Source organism: Phocoena sinus, chromosome 9 (assembly GCF_008692025.1).
Source record: "Phocoena sinus isolate mPhoSin1 chromosome 9, mPhoSin1.pri, whole genome shotgun sequence".
NCBI classification, from domain to species: Eukaryota; Metazoa; Chordata; class Mammalia; order Artiodactyla; family Phocoenidae; genus Phocoena; species Phocoena sinus.
In genome coordinates this window covers 5,942,579-5,965,754 of record NC_045771.1, presented here as the reverse complement: position 1 = coordinate 5,965,754, position 23,176 = coordinate 5,942,579, and the positions used below count along the sequence as shown (strand labels likewise).

The 23,176-nt window shown below is 48.2% G+C and overlaps 1 protein-coding gene across 2 annotated transcripts; it reads right to left on the bottom strand.

The window, feature by feature from the left end:
- Positions 1-1,498: 1,498 nt before the first annotated feature.
- Positions 1,499-23,131, bottom strand: LOC116759458 (ATP-binding cassette sub-family F member 2). Of its 2 annotated transcripts, XM_032643256.1 has the most exons (16): positions 22,603-23,131; positions 16,850-17,590; positions 15,990-16,191; positions 10,284-10,496; positions 9,591-9,773; positions 9,335-9,506; positions 8,189-8,284; positions 7,121-7,223; positions 5,480-5,575; positions 5,193-5,312; positions 5,015-5,104; positions 4,525-4,635; positions 3,824-3,886; positions 3,491-3,619; positions 2,803-3,006; positions 1,499-2,123 (listed from the first exon to the last, which is right to left on the bottom strand). In XM_032643256.1, the coding sequence occupies exons 3-16, from the start codon at positions 16,147-16,149 to the stop codon at positions 1,986-1,988; spliced, it is 1,878 nt and encodes a 625-aa protein (XP_032499147.1). In that variant the 5' UTR covers positions 16,150-16,191; positions 16,850-17,590; positions 22,603-23,131; the 3' UTR covers positions 1,499-1,985. The 2 variants fall into 2 exon arrangements, with proteins under 2 accessions (XP_032499147.1, XP_032499148.1); XM_032643257.1 differs by lacking the exon at positions 22,603-23,131 and having other exon boundaries at positions 16,850-17,992.
- Positions 23,132-23,176: the final 45 nt, after the last annotated feature.

Sequence of the window (23,176 nt, the reverse complement as noted above, 5' to 3'; positions counted from 1 at the left end):
CTCCCATCCCTGGAGACCCCAACAGACTTCAACGGGGTTTCTTAACATACCCAGACCCTCCCTTGGCCAAAGTAGCAGCTCTCATCTGTTCCATTTATCCTCCTAACCAAGTCTCTGGATACTCAGGACAGACTGACAAGCCATTTTTCTCTGGGCCCCACCTGAGGCACAAAGCAGCCAAGCCAGGCCCCTTGGGGTCAGAGGGCGGAGTGGGAGTCCTAGTCTCTTCCTCCAGCCTCGCGAATCTCAGACTCAGCTGCAACTCCTCACCTGCTACTCTGTTCCCTCTGCCCAGGGCAGCTCTTGGACTCCACGGCCATCTGAGATCCTACTCACCTTCCAAGTTAGAGCACCAATCCCACCCTTCTGGGCAGCTACTCACAAGAAACTTCCCTCCCTTTTACAGCTTTCAGTGTATCCTGCCCAGTCACAATTTAACATCTGCTTTACGCCCTTTCTGTCTTATTGGCTTTCCCATTAGATCGAGAGCTCCTTAGGGATTTAGACACCACCTGGGACTTTTTTTGGTCTGTTTTACGTAGTCTTAGATGTTCTATGATGGGCACTGAAAAATCATGGCTGCGTATGTTTCCCCACAGGGATGGCTGCTGAGGTTTCAGAGATGGTGTGATGAATCCACATCGGTAAGGCTAGAAGCCGGGTGGCACAGAGGCTGGAAGTGCTATTAAAACTCAGACGGGCTATGCAAAGTCCTGGCTTGGAAATAAAACAGATATAGCGCTAATGAAAATTAAGGTTGTGGACAGATAAAATGATAAAACTTCCTATATCCCACCAGGAACGGTAGTTCACAAACATCAGTGTGAAAATGCAGACTCCTGACCATTTCTGCATCTCTCCCATCCCACCAACCGAAATCAATAGGCCTGAAGCCCAGGAATCTGCGTTTTTAACCAATGTCCCAATTGTTGTACAGGCAGCAGCAGCAAAGCCTCAGACCGCTCTGAAAAACATGCTCCGGGAGAGCAGTTCTCCAAGTGTGGCCCCCAGGCCAGCAGCAGCAGCATCACTTGGGAACTTCTTAGCATTGTTAATTCTTGGTCTCACCCCAGACCTACTGAACCAGAAACTCTGAGGCAAGGCCCAGCAATCTGTGATTGAACGAGACTTACAGGTGATTCTGATGCATGTTAATGTCTGTGAACCACTGGCCTAAGAAAAGGCACAATTTCACCTTTCTTTTTTTTTTTGGCCGCACCGCACGGCATGCAGGATCTTAGTTCCCCAACCTAGGATCGAACCCGTGCCCCCTGCAGTGGAAGTGCAGAGTCCTAACCACTGGACCTCCAGGGAAGTCCCTGAAAAGGCACAATTTCAGATCAGAAGGGAAGAGAGTTCTTCCAGTGCCTATGGGCTAGTCCTCAGGCTGCATCCAGCCCACCGACTCCTGCCCTAGCTCGTGCTGAGGGAAAGTGAATGTTGGCACTGCACCAAGGAGTGGGAGAAGGGCCTAGAGACCCATGAAGGAAGACAGGGACCATGGCTGCTTCTCTCTTTATTGGACACTTTGTAGATGTCACACAGGTCTAAAAGTTACACCATTAAATAATTATTTAAAAACCGACCAGGATTAAGGCCCTGGTCCAGAGCTCCAAACCAGAAGCAAGGAACGGGGGTGGTGGGCTGGGAGGTATTCCTCCAACATCCCCCAAACCCAGAAAACGAGGATCCTAAGCTCTTTCACAGGCCAACCCAGGGCACGGGCCCTTGGGTTAACCCTCAGATGCCTCTGGCTGCATCACTATCAGGGTCAGAACCAGCAAGGAGCTGGCAGGAACAGCCAGCCGAGTCCAGACATGGACAAAAGTAACTGGAAGGACAGGAGACGGACAGGTACTGTCCAGCTGTAGATAAGATCACAGAGTGCAGCTAAGGCAGGTGGGGGGAGGGGCTGGGGAGCAGTATTGCAGCAATGCAGGAGTGTGGCCCCAGGGGCTTGGCCCAGCCGGCCGGCCGGCAAGGGCTCACACGTTGTGGGTCCTCCTGGTGAGCTGGGGCTCCTCGCCCACTAGCTTGGACTTGAGGTGCTCCTTGTAGGCCAGGATGTCTCCAGGCCACTTGGTGATTGTCTGCTTCTCACAGACCCAGATTTCTTGTGCAACCTAGAAAGCAAATCCTAGACTTAATAATCCTGACCCGTATCCTTCCCATCCCTGCCCAGGAGACTGTCCCCAGGGGATTCTGGGAAGAAAACCCCATAACCCCCCGCGCAGGCCCACAGCCAGCTCAGTTTCGCTATTTAGGTCTGGCCTAACCCAAGGGCACCGTAACCAGCAGGTTTTGGAGCCTTCCAAGCCAGGACCTGCCGTGTCACCCCTATTTCCAGTTCCCTAGCAGGAACGCTTCACTCTCAGCTTCCTTTTCTCCACCCCACCTTCCTGAAAGCTTCAGCGAAATGACCAGCAGCTTTGTCACTGATGACCAACAGTAACCCTCTGCCTAGTCCAGTCTCCCTAGTACGACACTACTTCTAGGCTGAAGAATCCTGGAACCACAGGAGCGGCACCCTGTTCTCTACCCAACTCCCTTGCCCATTTTGGCCAACAATGCCAAGTAGGCTAACAGCCCCAAATAGCTACTGAAGAAGTCAAGTATTTCCACTAAGGCTTTCTAAGTTTCCCAAAGAACCATAAGATCTGGCCCTGTCCACCCTATGTCCTGAGCCCACTTTCCAAATACAGTCAACGTGAATTACGTGCCCTCCACGTGCCATGACGGTGCTCTACCTAACTGCCTCTGAGATGCCCTCTGCTACGCCTCCCACCCAGCCAGGAGCCTCACCTGCTGAATGAGTCTGAAATCATGGCTGACCAGCATCATACCACCCTCGAAGTCATTGATGGCGTCTGCCAGGGCGTCAATGGTCTCGATATCCAGGTGGTTGGTGGGCTCGTCCAAGAAGAGCATGTGAGGGTTCTGCCACGCCAGCCAGGCCAGACACACTCGGCACTTCTGCCCATCAGACAGGTTCCGGATCGGGCTCACCTGCGTGCAACCGGCCAGTTATAAAAGCTGGTGTCGCCCTCACCACACATCGCAACTCACCTCTCCCCATGGCTCCTCTGTCGTCACCGTTTCACGGAAAGCGGAGCTCAGCAAGACCCAAGGTCACACTGCAAGACGGTGGCATAGCTGCCTGTCTCTCAAGACCCAAAAGGGATACGTCTGGAAGCCTGAAGCCCTGTCTTGACACAGAATCTTAATAAAGTGGAGCAATCCAGGGGACCCACAGTTGGGATCTGAATCCAGGAAGCTGTGTGCTAGGTTTCAGTTTCCCTTGCCTTTAAGCACTATGGCTCAACCTGCTAGTCAGGGGGACAAGGGCACGCCAGAGACTGGCACGCTATCCTCGCCCCTCCCCCGAGACCTAAATGCTCCAATGCATAATAACCCAGAGCAGAGGAAAGGCGGACCATCCGGCCATAGCCTCCCAGTTACCTGGGGCTCTTCCCATACCCCCTCCACTGACCTGCTGTTTCCCGGTGAGACCGTATCGCCCAATGATCTTCCTCATTTCTTCCTTCTCCTTGATCTCTGGGTAGCATTTCATCATGTACTCCAAAGGCGAGAGGTCTAAGTCCAGCTGCTCTTGTAAATGCTACAGGAAAAAAGGGACCCACCCAGATGTGGCTGGTGTCCCACTTCCAAAGGAAGCCTGCTGGGTTTCCTGCTGAGTACCTCTCTACCTCTACCTAGGGACCTGTTCAAGACTCCAGAGGCTACTAGGAGCTGACTTGGTCACATGTGTGGTTACCCACACCCTGGGTAACTCCCCGCTCCCCACTCCCCGCCAGGACTATACCTGATGGTAACGCCCTATCTTGACATGAGAGTGTTTTCGGATCATTCCATCTGTGGGAAGTAGCTAAAAAAAAAAAAAAAAAAACAGAGTAGAAAGTGGAAAGATAAGCACACAGAAAAGGAACCCAGGTCAGAAGCAGACATAGGCAGAGGGGAACAAACACATGCTCGCACTGAACGAGACTCATACAACTTCCTGAACTGAATCTACGCCACCACCTCACGAACTGCTATTCTGGCCACTCCAAAAATACCTAGGAAGGTACTGAAACAGGTGCTTTCAAGGGAGGCACAGACACACGCCACACCATCTACTGAGTAGCCGCTGGCTTACTGTACGGCACACCGACTGTGTAACAAGGGGCTCGGGTACAGGTCCGACATACATTTTCTACAGCAAGAGCGTACTTCTCGATGCACAGGCATTTCTGTGTTCTAACTGCTCTGAATGAAACCACAGAAAGATGCTGAGAGCATGCATGTGTTCTCCCTCTCACCCATGCTCTCACACACATAGACTCCCCCACTCAGGTTTCTCTGAGAAAACTGCCCCAAACTTCAGCACTACCCAGTGAGACCACACGCCCCAGAGGACGGCTCGCTCAGGCCCTCTAAGAGCAGTGGCCCCTGTCTCCCCTCCCTCTCCCGCAGACGCACCAGCATCCAATCCTGGAAGTCCCACGCCCCAGCGTGGCACCATACCTCTCCAGTTAGCAGCTTCAGAAGAGTTGACTTCCCTGCTCCATTGGGCCCCACCAGAGCCACTCGTGTGTCGAGATCGATCCCAAATTCTAGATTGTTGTAGATGCAAGGCTGAGGTGGGTGTGAGAGAGAAAGGGATACGGGGCTAGGGTGCTGGTCAGTCTGACTGGCAGACTCACCCCGCTGAGTCCCCAGTCACCGCTGGAGGAGGTGCGAGTGAGGAGGGCGGCAGCTCTCACGGCAGACCCCAACCCACTGCCTCCACCCACCAACCCAGTTGAGCAGTATTCCCTCCAAGTACTTGCGGGGGGGCGGGGGGCTTCTACTCTTAAGTCCCTCAATTAGGCGCCCCAGGCTGCCACACCTGAAAATTCCCCAGCGCCGCATGGGTTAGCAGGCGTGCTCGGCAAAGAACAGGAGACTCTTCTCAGCAGCTGACACTTACCTTGGAAAATGCACCCCAGTTTCCCAACTACACCTAAGTACTCACCCCATCTTTTGTATACTTGAAGCTGACATTTTGCACCATAATAACGGGGGGAGGGATCTTGCCACATGGTGGGAAATAAAATGACAGTGTCTAGGAAAAAGAGAGGGCATTTATCAAGTCAGGTCCTTTCTTATCCACCTCACTTTAGGCCGCCTAATTCCACCCAGTCAGAACCTACCTTGTCACTCACGACCCTCTCTGTCAGTCCCGATGCCATCATTTTCTGTAGTGTCTTCTCCTTGCTCTGGGCCTGCCGGGCCAGCTTGGCACTGCCATGACCAAACCTAGCGATGTAGTTCTGAAAGAGACCAGAGAGGGGGCCAGGAGTATGGGCAGGCACCAAACAACTCATCTTAACTGCAAGGTAAAAACTGCTGACAGCGTCTTCTCTAGCAGCCCCCAATCCCCACACACCCTCACCCAACTGGCCCGGAGAATGCGAACTCGGCTCTACGATCGCCCTACCTTCATGTGTGCAATCTGATCCTGCTCCCAGTGAAACCTCTTCATCTGATTCTCTTCCAGCTCCAGCCGTGTCTTCACATACTGATCATAATTACCCTGCAGGAAAGTGCACCAGGCGAGACGGGCAGCTTTAGCCTCGGTCCTGGGTTCTCACTCAGGGTTCAGGGGGATGTGAGATGGCATCTCACTTGGCCCTGGTTGTAAGACTGTGCAGTAAGGGGACTTCTCTGCTGGCGCAGTGGTTAAGAATCCGCCTGCTAATGCAGGGAACACGGGTTCGAGCCCTGTTCCGGGAAAATCCCACATGTCGCGGAGCAAATAAGCCTGTGCGCCACAACTACTGAGCCTGCACTCTAGAGCCCACGAGCCACAACTACTGAAGCCCACGCGCCACAACTACTGAAGCTCACACGCCTAGAGCCCGTGCTCTGCAACAAGAGAAGCCTCCGCAACGAGAAGTCCGCGCACCGCAACGAAGAGCGGCCCCTGCTCACTCCAACTAGAGAAAGCCCGCGCGTAGCAACGAAGACCCAATGCAGCCAAAAATAAATAAATAACTTTAAAAAAAGAAAAAAAAAGGATTGTGCAGTAGGGAAAGAGGAAGTTCATTAAAGAAGCATATCCTAATCTAGAACCTGAGGTCTTCTGAATTGTGTGCCTCTCATTCTTAGCTAGCCACAGCAGGGCTCTGGATCAAATCCTCAGGTTGGCCATAAAGACACCAACAGCGTTGGCAATAGCCCTGAAAACCACTGTCAAACAGATATCTAGAGGCTCACAGCCTTCCAAGAGCACCTCTTTCTACTCCCCATCCCTAGAGACTGAAGCCCCCATGCAGACTACAAGAACTTCCTCCAGGTGGGAAGACATCAGACCCATCAGATTTAGGACCTGGCCATCCCTGCACTATGGACTGCCATGGTTTCTATCTGCAAAAAACTAGACTCAACCTAAACATCCATCGAAAAGGGTCTGACAAACGACTTACACGATAGCCACACAATGAAATACTATGCAGTCACTGGAAAAAATGAGCATGATTTATATATACTCATACGGAAAGCAGTCCAAGACAAATTAAAATTTAAACGCAACCTACAGAAGAGAACGATTAAGATTACAACTGTGATAAGTATACGTGAAATTTTCTACAAATGCTACTTGCAAGTACATGTGAAATTTCTGAAAGACTATGTAAGAAAACTATTAATACTCCCATGGTGAGTACAACCATGAATAAAGAGAACTTCTGGTTTTCATTTTTTGATGTTTTCTGAAACAGAAAAAGTGTAAAGGCAAGGCAGAAAAGTGGGCTGTTGAGATCCTGGCTCCCCTTCTTCATGGAAGGAGAGAAGGAGGGGTACTGTGCTGGCTGCCACTGCAGAAGGCAGAGAGCAGCAAGGCCTGCCTGGGCGCCACGAAAAGTCAACCTCTTTGCATAAGGCAGACATACACCATATGTACACACTGCCAATCCGTGGCCTATGGCCTGAAAGCAATTACTTTGGGTGCAGAACTCCCTGTCCACGTCTTTTTATAGCAACAGGTAGAAAAGGACTGCTGAGTCTGTTTTGTTTTAAAGGAGAACTTCAGGGAACTGGTCAGCACGGAGGCCGCTGTGGAGAAGCTGGGGCCACTCACCGTGTAATACTTCAGTTTCTTGTTGTGCATGTGAATGATGTTGGTACAGACGCCATTCAGAAAGTCCTGGGAGTGGGAGACGAGGACCAAGATGCGCTTAAAACTGCAAAGCCAGAGAACCAGTCAGGGGGGCGCTCAGAACGGTAGATGGTTCACAACAGGTGGGCTGAATGTCAGGCCCAGAAAACCTTCATCCTCTCCCATCCTTACGCCTAGGCATCCTTTAGATTTATTCTCCAATTCCCAGTTCTTAGCACCTAAGCCACCAGTGCACGATCGACCCGTAAGAACACTGATGCCTTCCAAAGTATGGTGAGACAGTCTGAGTTTCCTCAAACTTTTGTTCTAATTTTCCTTTTCTTTTTTCTTGATAGGTAAGAAGTGGATTTATTTAGAGAGAAACACTCCACAGACAAGAGTGTGGGCCATCTCAGAAGGCGAGAGCAGCCTGTTCTAATTTTCAAAAGAATGGAGTGGAGATGGCAGTAACAGTGATGGTAAAATCAAAAGTGTACGCACACAGACACCCATAAACACATCTAAAACCATGGGTGGGAAGAACTGGAATAGGCACAGTAAAAATCACCAGCTCGGCTTTTCAGAGAAGGTGCCAAGTCACTGCAGAGACCGTGGAAAGCCTTATTCCAGAACTGGGGCAGTATTCCAGGTTATCTGGCTCTCCAGCCATAGGACCACTGCTATATGGGCTATTTTTCTCTTTGTCACTGCATCATGACCTTAGATGGGAATCCCCGTTTATATGATATATATAAATACAGTTAAGAGAAAATATTGTCTTTAATAAAAACATTGCATTTTAAATAATGGGAAAAACCAAAAAAAGTAAAACAAACAAACCAATCCACATATTTCAGACTAAACAAAAACAAAAAGGCCTGCCCTAAAGATGCTTACCACCTTCTCAATCTGGCCTTCACTCTGGCCCCACTTCAGTCCACTTCTCACTGCTCTAATATCACTGTGGGTCCTGGACACCCATCTCCCTGGGACTCTGCTCAACTCCCCCTCCAGGACCCGCCCACTTCCACCCCAGCCCCGCCCCCTTACGTCTTTAGCTCTTCTTCCAACCACACACAAGCGTCGAGGTCCAGGTGGTTGGTGGGCTCGTCCAGGAGTAGCATGAAGGGCCGGATGAAGAGGGCTCTGAAGAACAGGAAGGAGACAGAGCCACTGCAGTGTGATGGGTGCTACGCAGGAGGGGACAGCCTGCCTGCTACCTGCAGTTCTGGTCAGGCCTGCACAGGGTCCTGAAATCAACTCTAGGCTCTAGACCTCAGGGGAAAGGTGAGAACTAGGAGAAACCAGAGACGAAGAGTGGGGGTTAAAGGGCAGGAAACAGCTGAAAAGCAGAGGGAAGATGCTGAACTACAAAGTATTCAGGTTAAACTGAACTGGTGGGGTTGCCAGACTCCAGCAAGGAGGCCAAAGAATGTTCTTTTCTGAGGTGGCATCTCAAGACAGGAGAAACAAGGGGAGAGCGCTGGGTCTGCACGCGGTCACACCTCTGCAGCGTTTGTCAGAAAGATTTCTGGACATCCATCTCCAGCATTCTGACTCCAGCACAGACAGAAGAGGCTAGGAAATCGGCAGTTTTAAAAGCTCCCTAGGTGAATCTGAGGCAGCTAATCCTTGCTGGCACGTGAAACCACGGCTCTCATGTTCTAAGGCACACAAGCAGCTTTGCTAAAGCAGTGTATCAAGCCTCACCAATGCACTCGGCAGAGACTGGTGGGGTAAGCAGCCACCTCTTTAACTGGGGACTTTCTGGGGGTTTGGTGGGGGAATGATGATCTACAGATACTCATTTTGGGTCCAGGTCACAAGAGGGTAAGAAGGACAGATATCCTAACAGCTGTCTAACATTTTGTCTTTAAACAGCAAGAATTAGAAGGACTGAAGCACAAACAACGGTGGTAGAGGAGTCAAGAGGAAAGAAAGAAACAGACCTATTTTACCATTCACCTAGGGCTGGTCCCAGATTCCTAAACACTGTGCAGGAAGTCCAACAATGACCACTTCCGTCAGGAAGCTCACTCCTTAGCTCAGGTATACCACCCCCGCCCCTCCACACTGTCAATATTTGGCACTTACTGACCATCAACCCTGCTCTAAACAGTTCCACTGGTTTAGAACCCTGTTCTAAACGCTGAGAGAGATAGGGTGCTACAGAGGGTCGAGGAGGGAGAGACTCACCTAGCGAGGGCAACCCTCATCCTCCAGCCCCCACTGAAGTCTTTTAGCTTCTTGCGTTGCATGGCAGGTGTGAAACCCAGTCCGTGCAAGATCCGTGAGGCTCTCCTCTCCGCCTTGTCGGCGTCCAGCTCCTCCAGCCGCTCATAGAGCTCTAAGAGCTTCTCACACTCCGCTGTGGACAGTGCACGGCCCATGAGGCTCCTGGGCCTTTCCCGGGAAGAAGCCCACCCCCAGGGCCCTGGGTCTGGAGCCCTACCATCCTCGTGAGCCAGCCGTTCAGCCTCCCTCTCCAGCATGGCCCGCTCTGTGTCGACTTCCATCACGCACTGCAGGGCCGTCTTGTCACTAGGGGGCATCTCCCGAGTCAGATGGTAGATGTCGATGTGCTCAGGGATGGGCACTTCGCGTTTCCCAATAGCAGACAGCAGCATGGACTTCCCTGGGAGGGGCAGGCAAAGCACAGGAAGAGAAGTGGACGTTCAGCACAGTTCTGCCTGTCGTTCTCCTACATCAGCCCCTCCACTCCACCCAAACCACGACCTCATCACTGTTTGCGTACTTTCCTTCCTTTCATTCATTCAAATCCTATGACTCCCCCATCCCTGCCTGCATCCTCGGGACACCTTTCCTCCAGTCCTTGTCCCAGCCCTCCTCTGTGAAGTCTGTTCATCTACAGCCGCCTCACGCACCGCTGCTCCCGCCCCTCCTACCCACTTCTCCTCCCGCCCCTCCCATCCACTTCTCCTCCGGCACCTACGGGCTACAGCTACTCACGTGGTGCTTATCACATGACTGCTCCGTATTGCTAGTTCCCCTTCCCTGGGCACACCTGGTCTCCCACCCATACTATAAACTCCTTGCTTTGTAATAGCTGTGCTAAGTAAATACTTGCTGAGTGACATATGAGCCAAGGAGAGATACCTCCCACCTCACTTTCCAAGGGCCTCACCAATTCCATTTAAGCCAATGAGGCCATAACGACGGCCTGAGTTTAATTCCAGTTTGGTGTCACTGAGCAGCTCTTGACCGTGAAAGGTGAGGGAGAGGTTGATGATGTGGGCATCAGTACTGTTGGGGTGAGAGGCGAGGACGCCAGTGACAGCTCGAGCAGCAGCTTTCTTCATCTCAAAGTCCTCCAGCTCCTTGGTCAGCAAATCCACTTCTGGGGACAGAAACAAAAGCCGTTTGGGAAGAGGGCTATAAGACAGACTGAGCTCTTACACAAAAAGGCATGTCTTAGAGCATCTGCATGGCTCAGCCAGTAGAGCATCAGACTTTTGATCTGAGGGTCCAGGGTTCAGGCCACTGTCTGGGCATTTGTGGCTTTTGCCCTTCCTTAAGTTACCAAATATTACCATACAAAGATCCAAAGGCTGAAAAAGGCATGCCCTGAAGGACCTGGGCTCAAGATCAGGTTGAGATGACTCAGATGTTTCACAAGCTTTAAACAGGGTGTACATTGCATACAGATCTGCCCTGGTATCCTGCTTCCACGGACATTTTTTACTTCGTAACTTGTCCTTTTAATTCTAACTTTCCTTGTTCTAAGATGATATAATGCATGGTAGGAATGGCTAGAACTCCAAACTGTCCTCCATGAGTATGTGTTAAAGAATTAGTCCCAATGCCCAAAATAAAGCAGATGCTATAGAGGTGCAATGCTCCTACTCCACGACCTAGAGCTTCCAGATGGTGCTTCCAAGACGCTACGCTGCCCAAAAGGGACCAGTATGAGAAAACGCACAGAGGGATCAATGGCAGGCAGAGCCAAGGCTGGGAAAACCAGAAGTTCCAAGTCTGGAGGGTTTCAGAGACGCAAACTGACCATGAGACAAGACACTAGCTGTTCTGCCTTTGTAGCTTTGCAGGCATGACTACATTTTCAGGCCGGGAAGAACTATTAATATATGGCTAACGTTAACTGGCTAACAGCTGTTGAGTTTACTCTGTGCCTGGGACTGTACCACATTATCATTCCCCATCTAATTTGATCCCCATAACCCTTATAGGATAACACTTAGGACCTCCTTTTATAGATGAAGAGGTTAAATAATATAGCCAAGGTCAAAAAGGCTAGTGACAGACCCAGAGTTTGAACCAGGCTTTGTCTGACCCCAAAGCCATGACCTTAACTATCTCACTATACTACCTCTCCATAAAAGACAAGCGCCCACAAAGTATTATTGCAAGTGGGACAGAAATGGGGGTACAGGGAGTCTTGGTAAGCTTCTTCCAAAAGAGAGTAAGGTGATCTATTAACCTTTTCAGGAAGGAGTCAAAAACTACACGAGGATCCGCTACCGTGACAATCTTCTAACTTTATAGTCTTTGCTACCCTTACCCGTTTCCCCACGGTAACCTTCCAGTAGACACCTGAAATGAGAAAGCCCACGTGCTTGTCCTTAGCAAGAGTAAAGATGGAGTAGAAGGGGGAAGAGAGCTCGGTGCCGTCCTCAGACAGGCAGGCGCGGGGAGAGCGACTCCAGGAGTGTCTTGCTCCGAATTCGCTCCGAATACGCCATCCTGTCGGGAGATTACCACTGCTGGTGCTATACCCACCCTGCTGCTGAACCTGCTCTGCCTGCGAGGAGTCAGAACCGAGGGCAGGGACTGTCCTGCCAGACAGCTGGCAGTCCCTCTGTGTCTACCCCAGCGTCCAGTACAGCGTGTTACACGTGGCTGCTTGGCGAGTGCAGGCCTGCCTCATTTTACTGCACTTCGCTTTACTGTGCTTCACAGATATTCCAATTTTTACAAACTGAAGGTCTGTGGAAACCCTACGTCAAGCAAGTCTATCAGCACCATTTTTCCAACAGCATCTGCTCACATCCCGTCTGTGTCACGATTTCAAACTTTTTCATTATTATTATATCTGTTACAGTGATCTGTGATCTTTGATATTACTACTACGACTCACTGAAGGCTTAGATGATGGCCAACATTTTTCTAGCAATAAGGTGTTTTTAAATTAAGGTACGTACATTGTTCAGTTTTATTTATTTATTTGGCCGCACCATATGGCTTGCAGGATCTTAGTTCCACAACCAGAGACTGAACCTGGACTCTCAGCAGTGAACGCGCAGAGTCCTAACCACTGGACCGCCAGGGCATTCCATAGTGGTTTTTTTCGTTTGGTTTTTTGCTTTTTATTTTTTTGGCCATGCCGTACAGCATGTGGGATCTTAGCTCCCCAACCAGGGATCAAACCCGTGCTCCTTGCAGTGGAAGCGCGGAGTCTTAACCACTGGACCGCCAGGGAAGTCCCCATACGTTGTTTTTTTTAGACATAATGCTATTGCATACTTACTAAACTACAGTATAGCGTAAACATAACTTTTATATGCACTGGACACCCCCCAAATTCATGTGACTCACTTTACTGATACCACAATATTGATATTTACTTTATTATGGTGGTCTGGAACTGAACCCACAATATCTCCAAGGTATGCCTGTACTTTTCAAATGGAGGACAAATTTTTTGTTTTGACTGATGAGAGGAATTTAAAAAGTCTCTTTTCTACACAGTTGAGTTACCAGGCTTCCCACAGCCCTGCTTTGTGCCAATCCTTGTTCTATGTTCTAGATGTTGAGAAGAAGATGTACAGGGAGAAGTTGATGCTCTAGATCAGGAGTTCGTGAACTTTTTCTTAAAGGGCCAGATGGTAAATATTTTAGGGTTTACAGCCCAAGTGGCAAAAATCAAAACTATTATGTAGGTATACACATTACCATTTGAAACGTAACCACTTAAAAAATGTAAACCATTCTTAGCCTGGGACGGGAGGTGGCTTAAAAAGAGGCTGGCCAGATTTGGCCAACTGCCTGTTTCTGTAAATAAAGTTTTATTGGAACATAGCTACACCCATTATTTACATATTGTCTACTGGCTGCTTTCCACTACAATGGCGAAGTTGAACAGCTGTATCAGAGACCATATGGACCACAAAGCTACAAATATTTACTATCTGGATCTTTACAGAAAAAGTTTGCCAGTCCTTGGTCTATATCTGCTCGGGCAAGAAGATCAAAATTAAGGGAAAGCTATACAGCCAACCCTCTACATCCACAGTTCTGCGTCCACAAATTCAACCAACTGAGGATTAAAAAAAAGAGTTCCAGAAAGTTCCAAAATTTGCCACACACTGGTCGTTATTTCATAGCATTTACAATGTATCAGGTATTACAAGTAATCTAGAGATGTGCTAGGTTACATGCAGTTACTACATACACTGTTCTCTGTAAGGGACTTGAGTTTCTGTGGATTTTGGTATCCTGGGACCAATCACCAGCAGATACCGAGGCACTACTGTATACCATTCTTCCACTTTACAGCATCTATGACCTAAGTCATCTCCTGAGCTTTAAAAGTAAGACTTAGATGGGGCTTCCCTGGTGGCGCAGTGGTTGAGAGTCCGCCTGCCGATGCAGGGGACACGGGTTCGTGCCCCGGTCCGCGGAGCGGCTGGGCCCGTGAGCCATGGCCGCTGGGCCTGCGTGTCTGGAGCCTGTGCTCCTCAACGGGAGAGGCCACAGCAGTGAGAGGCCCGCGTACCACAGAAAAAAAAAAAGTAAGACTTAGACCTCACTGTCCTGGCCTACAGCATCCCACAAAACAGACTCAAAAAGTAAGTAAACAGCACTGAATAAATGCAGAAGGGATTCTGGAATAAACTTCATCAGAGAGAATACTGTAGACTTCACAAGCAGCCCCTTTCTATTCATTCCCCAAACAAGGGGACCAGCTGAACTCTAGTGCCTGTCTTGAAGAGTCTCACTTTCTAAAGAAGGTTGAACTGTCTGCCAGAAGTCGCTTTCTTTGATATTTATCTTAATCTTTCCGTACCTCACTACCTAAAGAAGGCCATGTGGCAATGGTTAACAGGTAAAGGCTGGAGAACAGTGACCTGCAGCATTAAGTAATTCCAAACTCAGAGAAGAGAGAGGACCCAGTCTTGGGAGAGGGAACAGATGACCCATTAATTATGAAAGCAGAAATGACCCTGGGTCCCTGGTAATAAGAAATGTTTTGAGAGAGCTGGAAAGAAAACCAGATTTCATATTTCAGAAGAGTAGCTCCCTGAGGAAGCAGGGTGAAAACCAAAGCTCCCTTATTACTGAGATAGGGATACTATAGCTGGGTTCCCCCTGAGAAATTCTGGTTTCCTAGGGAGAAAGGTGAAGAAGAAATTTGTAATGGGAACAGTGGACAACAGTCTCAGAGTGGGATTCAGTTTTCTATTTTTCCAATTCATCCAGAAAGTACCTACAGAGCTGATGATAGATACTGCTTGACCATTGTTCCTGAGGACCTAGGGGGAACCCTGTCTACTTTACAGATCACAATTCAGCCTGCTCGGTCACTCCTATCATTCTTAACTTCCCATCCCTCCACCACTCTGGCCAGGAAGAAAACTTCCCCATGGCCTGACTTTACTGCACTAGCTTTCTCTCATAATTCTTATTTTGGAGACAATTCCTACCATTCAACTCTCTGCTCTCAATCATTTTTAACTCTCCTTTTTCTGAATTCCTATCTGTCTATTGTAACTTGCATTAGTAATTCTCCTATCCTCTTCAAACATTTACCTAGTATCTCTATCTGCAAGGCTGATCAGGCAAAAAAGATGTATTACACAAGACATGGTCTCTGCACTCAAAGTTCAAGCAATTCAGACGAAGAAGCAGAGGCACAACAGAAAAAGGTAACACTGGGACTTCCCTGGCGGTCCAGCGGTTGGGACTCCACGCTATCACCGCAGGGGGTGTGGGTTCCATCCCCTGGTTGCAGAACTAGGATCCTACATACCGTGCAGCTCGGCCAAAAAAATAAATAAATAAATAAATAACACTATAGATAGTACAGGGATATAGTGAATGGCAATATTATTGAGGTCAGGTTTGGTTGGGAAAGACATTACCATCCTGAGCTGGGCCCTGAGAGAAATGTCAAATGTAGCTAGTACAAAAATTGTGGTATTAGAACCTCAGTGTGTAAATGGACAAATGTGGTGACTATTCAAGGGACAACAATAGTCAATGGAGACGACCTGTTGAGAGTGTCTTCAGGGGGCAAGGAAGAAGGCTGGGATAGACTGCCAAGGGCCTGCGATATTCTTTATCACACACTGCCCTGTTTCCCCATCTAGACTGCGAGATATCAGACAGCAGGGCACGCTTATAGTGCCTCAGTTTCCAGCACAGTGTCTAACACTTGAGCAGTGCTCATAACAGAAAGGCACCTCTCTCCCAGAAAAAAACCCACAAAACAACTCATGTGTTTCCGTCTTGTTGGCACAGCCACTACCACTGGGAGGACAAGGGTATTATGTGGTAAGGAGCCTGGCACACTGACCTTCACGTGTAGAAATGGGAATTAAGAAAGGGGCAGGGAACTGACCTTCTTCTCCAAGTCTAGAAGACAGAGCAGCAAGGCTGCACAACCACTCCCATACTTGCTTGCCACTGAGTATGTGAGAACTCTGTGTTCAGTTTCCTTGATCAAGTGCCAACTCTACTGGTTTGGTTCATCATGAAAAGTTTCATGGCACCAGATATACTCTCCAGCGCCCCCAGCATCCGGACTGTGACTCCAGCTGGGGTGTCCTTTCCGTCCGAGCAACCATCCCAGGGACCCACCTCTCCCTCAATTCACCTGTGGTCTCTTGGCCATTGGCCTCCTCGTTTTTCTCCTCTGCCACCTGTGGCTCTGTGACAGCATCTCCGTTTTCTTCATGGCCTTTTCTGGGCCGCTGTCTTGCTTTGGCAGCTTCCTTCTTTTTGGCTGCCTTCTTCTTGGCCAGGTCGGAAGGCATGGTGATGAACCACAAGGGCACGTTACTGTTCTTTCAGGAAGCCTGAAGGAAGGCAAACACCCCCAGGTTCTAAACTTCCGCAGAATGCCTGGGCCTGGCTCCATCCCTCTCAGGAACTGCCTAGCGAGCCTCTGATCCCAGCTCCGTCCCAGACTAGTCGCTCCCAACTCTGTCAGGATCTCTCAAGCCAATTCTGATCCTCGGCCGCTCTTCTAATCTCAACAGCTCTTCCCTCGGGCTTTGTCCACCAATCCCCACGGACTGCCTCACTCTGGAAATGCTCCTCCTCTCGGGGCCTCCAGTTAGGGCCCGGGTTCGGCCCCTCGGCACAGGTCCCGGTCTCCAGTTTCCCCACAACTTGGCGCTCCACGCTCCAGCCGGCCGCCTCACTTTCCCGGGCTTCCTCCTCCTGTTTGCCTCCGGCCTCCTCCCCGTCGTCCCCCTCCACACCAGCTGGCCGTCGGGTCCAGCTTCTTCCCGGGGAGCCCTCGTGCCCCCCCGCCCCGTGAGTCTCCTCGGGGTCTCCTCACTCGCCAACCCGCGAACCTCCCCAGCCCCCGCCCGTCACAGTCTCTCCCTTGGCCCCTTCTTCTCCCGCGCAGCCGCCTCCATCCCAGCCCGGTCCTTCCTCCCTCTTCTCGTCCCCCCTCCCCCTCACCGGCCAGCACCCTCCCCCCTAGCGCCCCTTCCCCCAACTCACTGGGCCTCGCCGCTCGGCCTCTGTCGCAACAGAGCAGCTCCTTGAGCTCCTCCGCGTGCGGCCGGCTCACTACCCAATCACGGCCTCGCGCGGCTCTCGTCGCGCCGCCGCGTAGACTCCTGGGAAGTGTCGTCCTCCAGCCGTGGCTGCCGAGCCTGAGACCCTCCTCGAGAACTACCGCGGATTCCAGGGGCCTCGCGGGCCGGCGCGACGTCATCAGGATGCGCGAGGCTGGGGAGATTGGAGTCCAAGAGCCTTCTGCGAGCGGCTTGCTGCGGGAACTGGAAACTGCAAATCCCAGCTGGCTCCTCGGATAAGCGGCTGGACCTCCCAGGCTACCCTACCCCGGGAACAGCTGAGGAATTATGCGGAGATACGGGGTTTATAGGGCCGCCCAACCAGCTCAGACAGCAGGGCGAGCGACTACACTTCCCGGCAGGCATCAGGCAGGAATGGGTCGAAACAATGGGGGAACGAAGAGGAGGGAGGAGGAGGAAGCGTGAGCCGGCTGGTGAGAGGGACGGGAAGACGCTCATCACTACGAAGATGATGCGAAGAACAGAATTCCTTCATGAAGGAAAGGTGTCCTCGTTCCATGAAACTGAGGTTTTAGAGGCTGGTCCAGTGTTAACCAAACTTTAGAAGGTGCGGAACGTTGTTCCTGAACCGTGGCTGCTCAGCCTACCCACTCCAGAATTGTTAGGTTTCCATCCAAGCCATGTAAGTTTGATGGGAAGAGCCCTGAAGTAAAAAACAAGACTTCTTTTCTGAATTTAGCTTTATCGTCATTTACCAACGCGATCTTGCCCGTTACTTTTCCTTGCCCGTTAACTTTTCACTGTTTAAAATCCATCACAGACTTCTCATAGCCTACAGTGCAAATACCAAATGTGTAGTCTCTAATACCTCTCCAGGCTTCTGACCAGGCTTCTGACCAGCAGTGCCTCCAGCAGTGACACGGCTGGAGGGAAGCAAAGGAAGCTGTTACTCCCTCTGAGCACATCCTCCAAAAGCAGCCCCCCCTGACCCTTTAAAAAAGTGAGCCCAGGGACTTCCCTGGTGGTCCAGTGGGTAAGACTCTGCTCTCCAAATGCAGGGGGCCCAGGTTCGCTTTCTGGTCGGGGAACTAGATCCCACACGCATGCGCAACTAAGACCCTGCGCACCCTAAATAAATAAATTAAAAAAAAATTTTTTTTTTAAAGTGAGCTCGCTCCACGCCCCCCCCCACACATAGACCTAGTTTTCCTCCTCAAAGTTGATGCTCCAGTAGGCTCTACTTACTTGCATTTCAGAAATAAGCCATGCCATTTTACACCACACGCCTTTGAGCATGCCTTTTCCTAGAATACCCTCCATGAATTAAGTGCCTACTCTGTCCGACTCAGAGCTAGATGCTAGAGTTTCAGTGGTGGTAAGTCATTCCCGGACCTCACGGAGCTTACAATTAAGAATGCCAAAAAATTGTCGCTCACCATCTGGTTCTAGAATAATGAAGTCACTAGCCACTGCAGTCACTGACCTTCCACACACCCTGAAAGGAGTTCAGGGCCGAGATCAGGAATGAGGCACTCTGTGCTCTGGGAAAAACTGGCAGAACAGGCCTTCAGATATTTTCTGGAGAAGATTTTATGAGCCCAATTTCTTGCAACTCCTCATATCTAGAAAAACACTAAAATCATTAACGGAGGCATTTGCTCCCTGTGACTAGCAGTAACCTGCCAAAGTGTGTGATTGATTACAAATAGCCCCCCTTCAGTAAAATCATATATATACTGACGTCCTCCACCTCTTCAGAGCAGTTTCTCAGAGCTATCCGAGAGGCTCCTAGGCTATAGTCCTCATTAGGCCCCAAATAAAACTTAACTCACAACTCTCATGTTGTGCATTTTTTTTTCAGCCGACAAGATGGAAAATTTTAAAAGGACACAGATGGTGACATTCAGGTGATAAGTGCCATAGGGGCAAAAGCATTGTTTTAGGTAAAGAGATATACAGACAATAGTCAACTGCCTGCAAAGCCCTTCTTTAGGAAACAAGGAAGTTATATATGATTGTGGATCACATAAAATTGCTTATCCAAGCATCTAGCCTCCTGGGAGGTCTACAACACGCCTGCCTCTCCCAGCCTCATTAAAATGTGTGGTCACAGGCAGGTTTCAGGTTACAGAGACCTAAAATTAATTATACTCTTTCATTTATGCCATCACATTTAATCCCCCCAACAGACGCTAAGGTGGGTATTAATAGCATTTTACAGATTGGAAATACAGGCACGGCGCTGTTAATAAAACAACACTGCTGAGAGGAAACATGGCCAGGCTTGAAGCTCAAATCTTCTGGTTCTGGGACTCCAGCTCTGTAAAGTGACTTGGGACGGCAAGGGCTAACCAGTTCCTTCTCTGACTCCACCTATCACATCCATGATTTCCCATGAACTGACCGTTGCTGGGCAAAGTCTCCTTCAGCACATCAAGAGTGGCCTAGAAAAGTAAGAAGTTCTGCCATTCTCATCCAGGGTTTAGGTCTCTTGCAGGGAACAGACCTGGGCGTGAAGGGAGAAGAAACGGGGAAATAAGAGGGAGAGAGGAAGGAGAAAAGGACTGGCTAAATATGAACAATTACAGAAGATCAGTGCTGGAAGCAGGAAATGAAGAGTCCAGACTCTTCATTTAAAATATGAAGAAACTGAGACCCAAGGGAGGAAATGTCTCATCCAGAATTACCTAGAAACTTAGTAACTGAGAAAGGTCTAGAACTTTGCTGTTCAATGTGGTAGCCTCTAGCTAGATGTGGCTACAGAACACTTGAAATGTGGCTAGTCTGAACTGAGATATGCTGTGTGAAACAGGCATTGGATTTCAAAGATTGCATGTGGAAAAGAAAAAGAATGAAAAATATCTCAATTTTTTATATTGATTACACGTTGAAGTGTTAACATTTGGGATATATTTAATACTATAAAATATATTATTAAAATTAATTTCACCTGTTTCATTTTGCTTTTTAAAAAACTGTGGCCACATGAAAAGATGCTTAACATCGCTAATTATTAGAGAAATGCAAGTCAAAACTACTATGAGGTATCACTTCACAGCAGTCAGAATGGCCACCATCAAAAAATCTACAAATAAGAAATGCTGGAGAGGTGTGGAGAAAAGGGAACCCTCCTACACTGCTGGTAGGAATGTAAATTGGTGCAGCCACTATGGAAAACAGTATGGAGGTTCCTTAAAAAACTAAAAATAGAACCACCATATGATCCAGCAATCCCAATCCTGGGCACATATCCAGAAAAGATGACAACTCTAATTTGAAAAGATACATGCACCCCAATGTTCATAGCAGCACTATTTACAATAGCCAAGACATGGAAGCAACCTAAGTGTCCAGCAACAGATGAATGGATAAAAAAGATGTGGCATATATATATATATATATATATATATATATATATATATGAATATTACTCAGCCATAAAAAATGAAATATTGCCATTTGCAGGATAAAAAAATGGGGTACATATATACAATGGAATACTACTCAGCCATAAAAAAGAATGAAATAATGCCATTTGTAGCAACATGGATGGACCTAGAGATTATCACACTAAGAGAAGTAAGTCAGAAAGACAAATACCATATGGTATCACTTATATGTGGAACCTAAAATATGACACAAATGAACTTATCTATAAAACAGAAACAGATTCACAGACACAGAAAACAGACTTGTGGTCGCCAAGGGGGAGGGTGGGCGGGGGAGGCATGGATTGGGAGTTTAGGATTAGCAGATGCAAACCCGTGTATATATAGACTGAAAAAACAACAAGGTCCTACTGTATAGCACAGGGAACTATATTCAATCTCCTGTGATAAACCCTAATGAAATGGACTATGAAAAGAATGTGTGTATATATATATATATATATATTTAAAACTGAATCACTTTTCTGTACAGCAGAAATTAACACAACACTGTAAATCAACTATACTTCAATAAAATAAAATTTTAAAAAATATTGCCATTTGCAGCAACACGGATACACCTAGAGACTATCATACTAAATGAAGTCAGACAGAGAAAGACAAATATCATATGATATCGGTTATATGTGGAATAACAAAATGATACAAATGAATTTATTTACAAAACAGAAACAGGCTCACAAACATAGAAAACAAATTTATGGTTACCAAAGGGGAAAGGGGTGGGAGGGATAAATTAGGAATTTGGGATACACACCACTGTATATAAAATAGATAAACAACAAGGACCTACTGTAGAGCACAGGGAACTATATTCATTATCTTGTAATAACCTATAATGGGAAAGAGTTTGAAAAAGAATATATCTAAATGAATCACTTTGCTGTACGCCTGAAACTAACACAACATTGTAAATCAACTTCATATACTTCAATTAAATAAATAAATACTTTAAAATGTGGCCACCAGAATATTTAAAATTTACATATGCGGCCCACGTTATATTTCTTTCTTTTTTAAATATTTTTATTTATTTATTTGGCTGCATCAGGTCTTAGCTGTGGCACGCGGGATCTAGTTCCCTAATCAGGGATCAAACCCGGGCCCCCTGCATTGGGAGCTCGGAGTCTTAGCCACTGGACCACCAGGGAAGTCCCTCACATTGTATTTCCATTGGACAATGCTGGTCTGGAACCTGTATCTTTCAACCTCTAGATGAGGGTTTCTACTATGCTTCCCAGAGTCTTCTAACAAGCCATTCATTTACCACCTATTATGTGCCAGTTGCTGAGGGGAGATCAAATTGCTGTCTATCTGAGGATAAGACCAAAACACAGTAAAGGGTAAAGGGGCTGGTGCATTCCATCTCATGTGCCTCCTATATGGGTTCTTGACTCTACCAATCCCAAGGTTCCCTTTTAATAACAAACTTTTCAAGGAACACCCCCCTTCCTGTTTTGAAATAAAGTTCGTATGTCACGTAACTTAACTACACACATAAATTTCAAAAAATTACAGTGCAATGACAACAGCAAGAAGAAAAGGAAATCCTTTATAATAAAAGAATAATGTTATTTCAGTATGCTAGAAAACATCATTAGTCAGACGCTTGTACCTAACGTAGTACCAGCTTGAATGTGACAGTACAAATGCAGACACAACACTATGAATGACATTGCTGTGCATGATACAGTTCTCCAAACTGTTAACAAGTACATTCCTGGACAAAATGAAAGTACAATGTTCCTTCCATTCTCATGATAGTTCCATCCCTTGAAAATTCAGCACGTATTACAACCCTGCAAAATTACTTAATTTTTATATATAAAACACAGGCTCAAGGATTAGATGATTGGAAGCTTTTTTTTTTTTTCACTAACAAGATTGTTCAGTAGGACATATTTGAAAGCTACGTAGGACAGGGACTTCCCTGGAGGGTCCAGAGGTTGACTCTGGGCTTCCACTGCAGGGAGCGCAGGTTGAATCCCTGGTTGGGGAACTAAGACCCTGCATGTCCCGCGGCGCGGCTGGAAAAACAAAAACAAAAACAAAAACAAAAAACAAAGAAAGCTACGTAGGACAGATAATTCTTTCTAGTGTGATACGATCTTGCAATGCATCAGACATCTAGCATTCTTGCTCCTCCCCTCAACCATCTGACAACTTGCTCCCTAGGGATGTGCCGTCCTGGGTGGGAACCCACCATACTTGTTTGAAGGCCCCATCTGCCTTCCAGCCTCCCTTGACCTGTTTTCCCCTCACTCACCAGGCTTTAGCGGCTTTGGCCTTCCCAGTTCTCTGGGCCAATCTCTTCCTTGTTCAGGGCCTTCTGTGTTCTCTTTGCCTGGAAAACTCCTCTTCACTTTTTGTCTGGGTAATTTACTGAACCTTTGGATCTCAGGATTCCCAAATTCTCAGTCTAATTCTTCCTGTCCTGTTTCTCCACTGGAGTCTACTTTTCTGCAATGGTTCTTATGACAGTTTGTGACTTCCACCTAAATTTATACTTTTTTTGTCAATGTGTCTTTAATGCCTGTCTCCCGCAACTCTCAGCTACCTGAGGGCAGGGACCATGCCCACCTCGTCTACCACTCCTTTACGATGATCTGGAACTTAGTAGGCAAACAAACATTTCTGAAATAACTGAGTGGGTGATGGGGTTCGGGAAGCCCATTGGGAACAGTCGTCCAAGGAGGCAGAAGCGCGCTCACTGAGGGAGAGTAATTTTTTCTAGGGCAGAAGGGAGTTGAGGTTGAAGCTTGCGTCACCTTTGGGTCCGTGCTGGGTTCACTCGCATTAGCGTCTGCGGAGCGCACGCCTATTGTTGGGGGGCGGGGGGC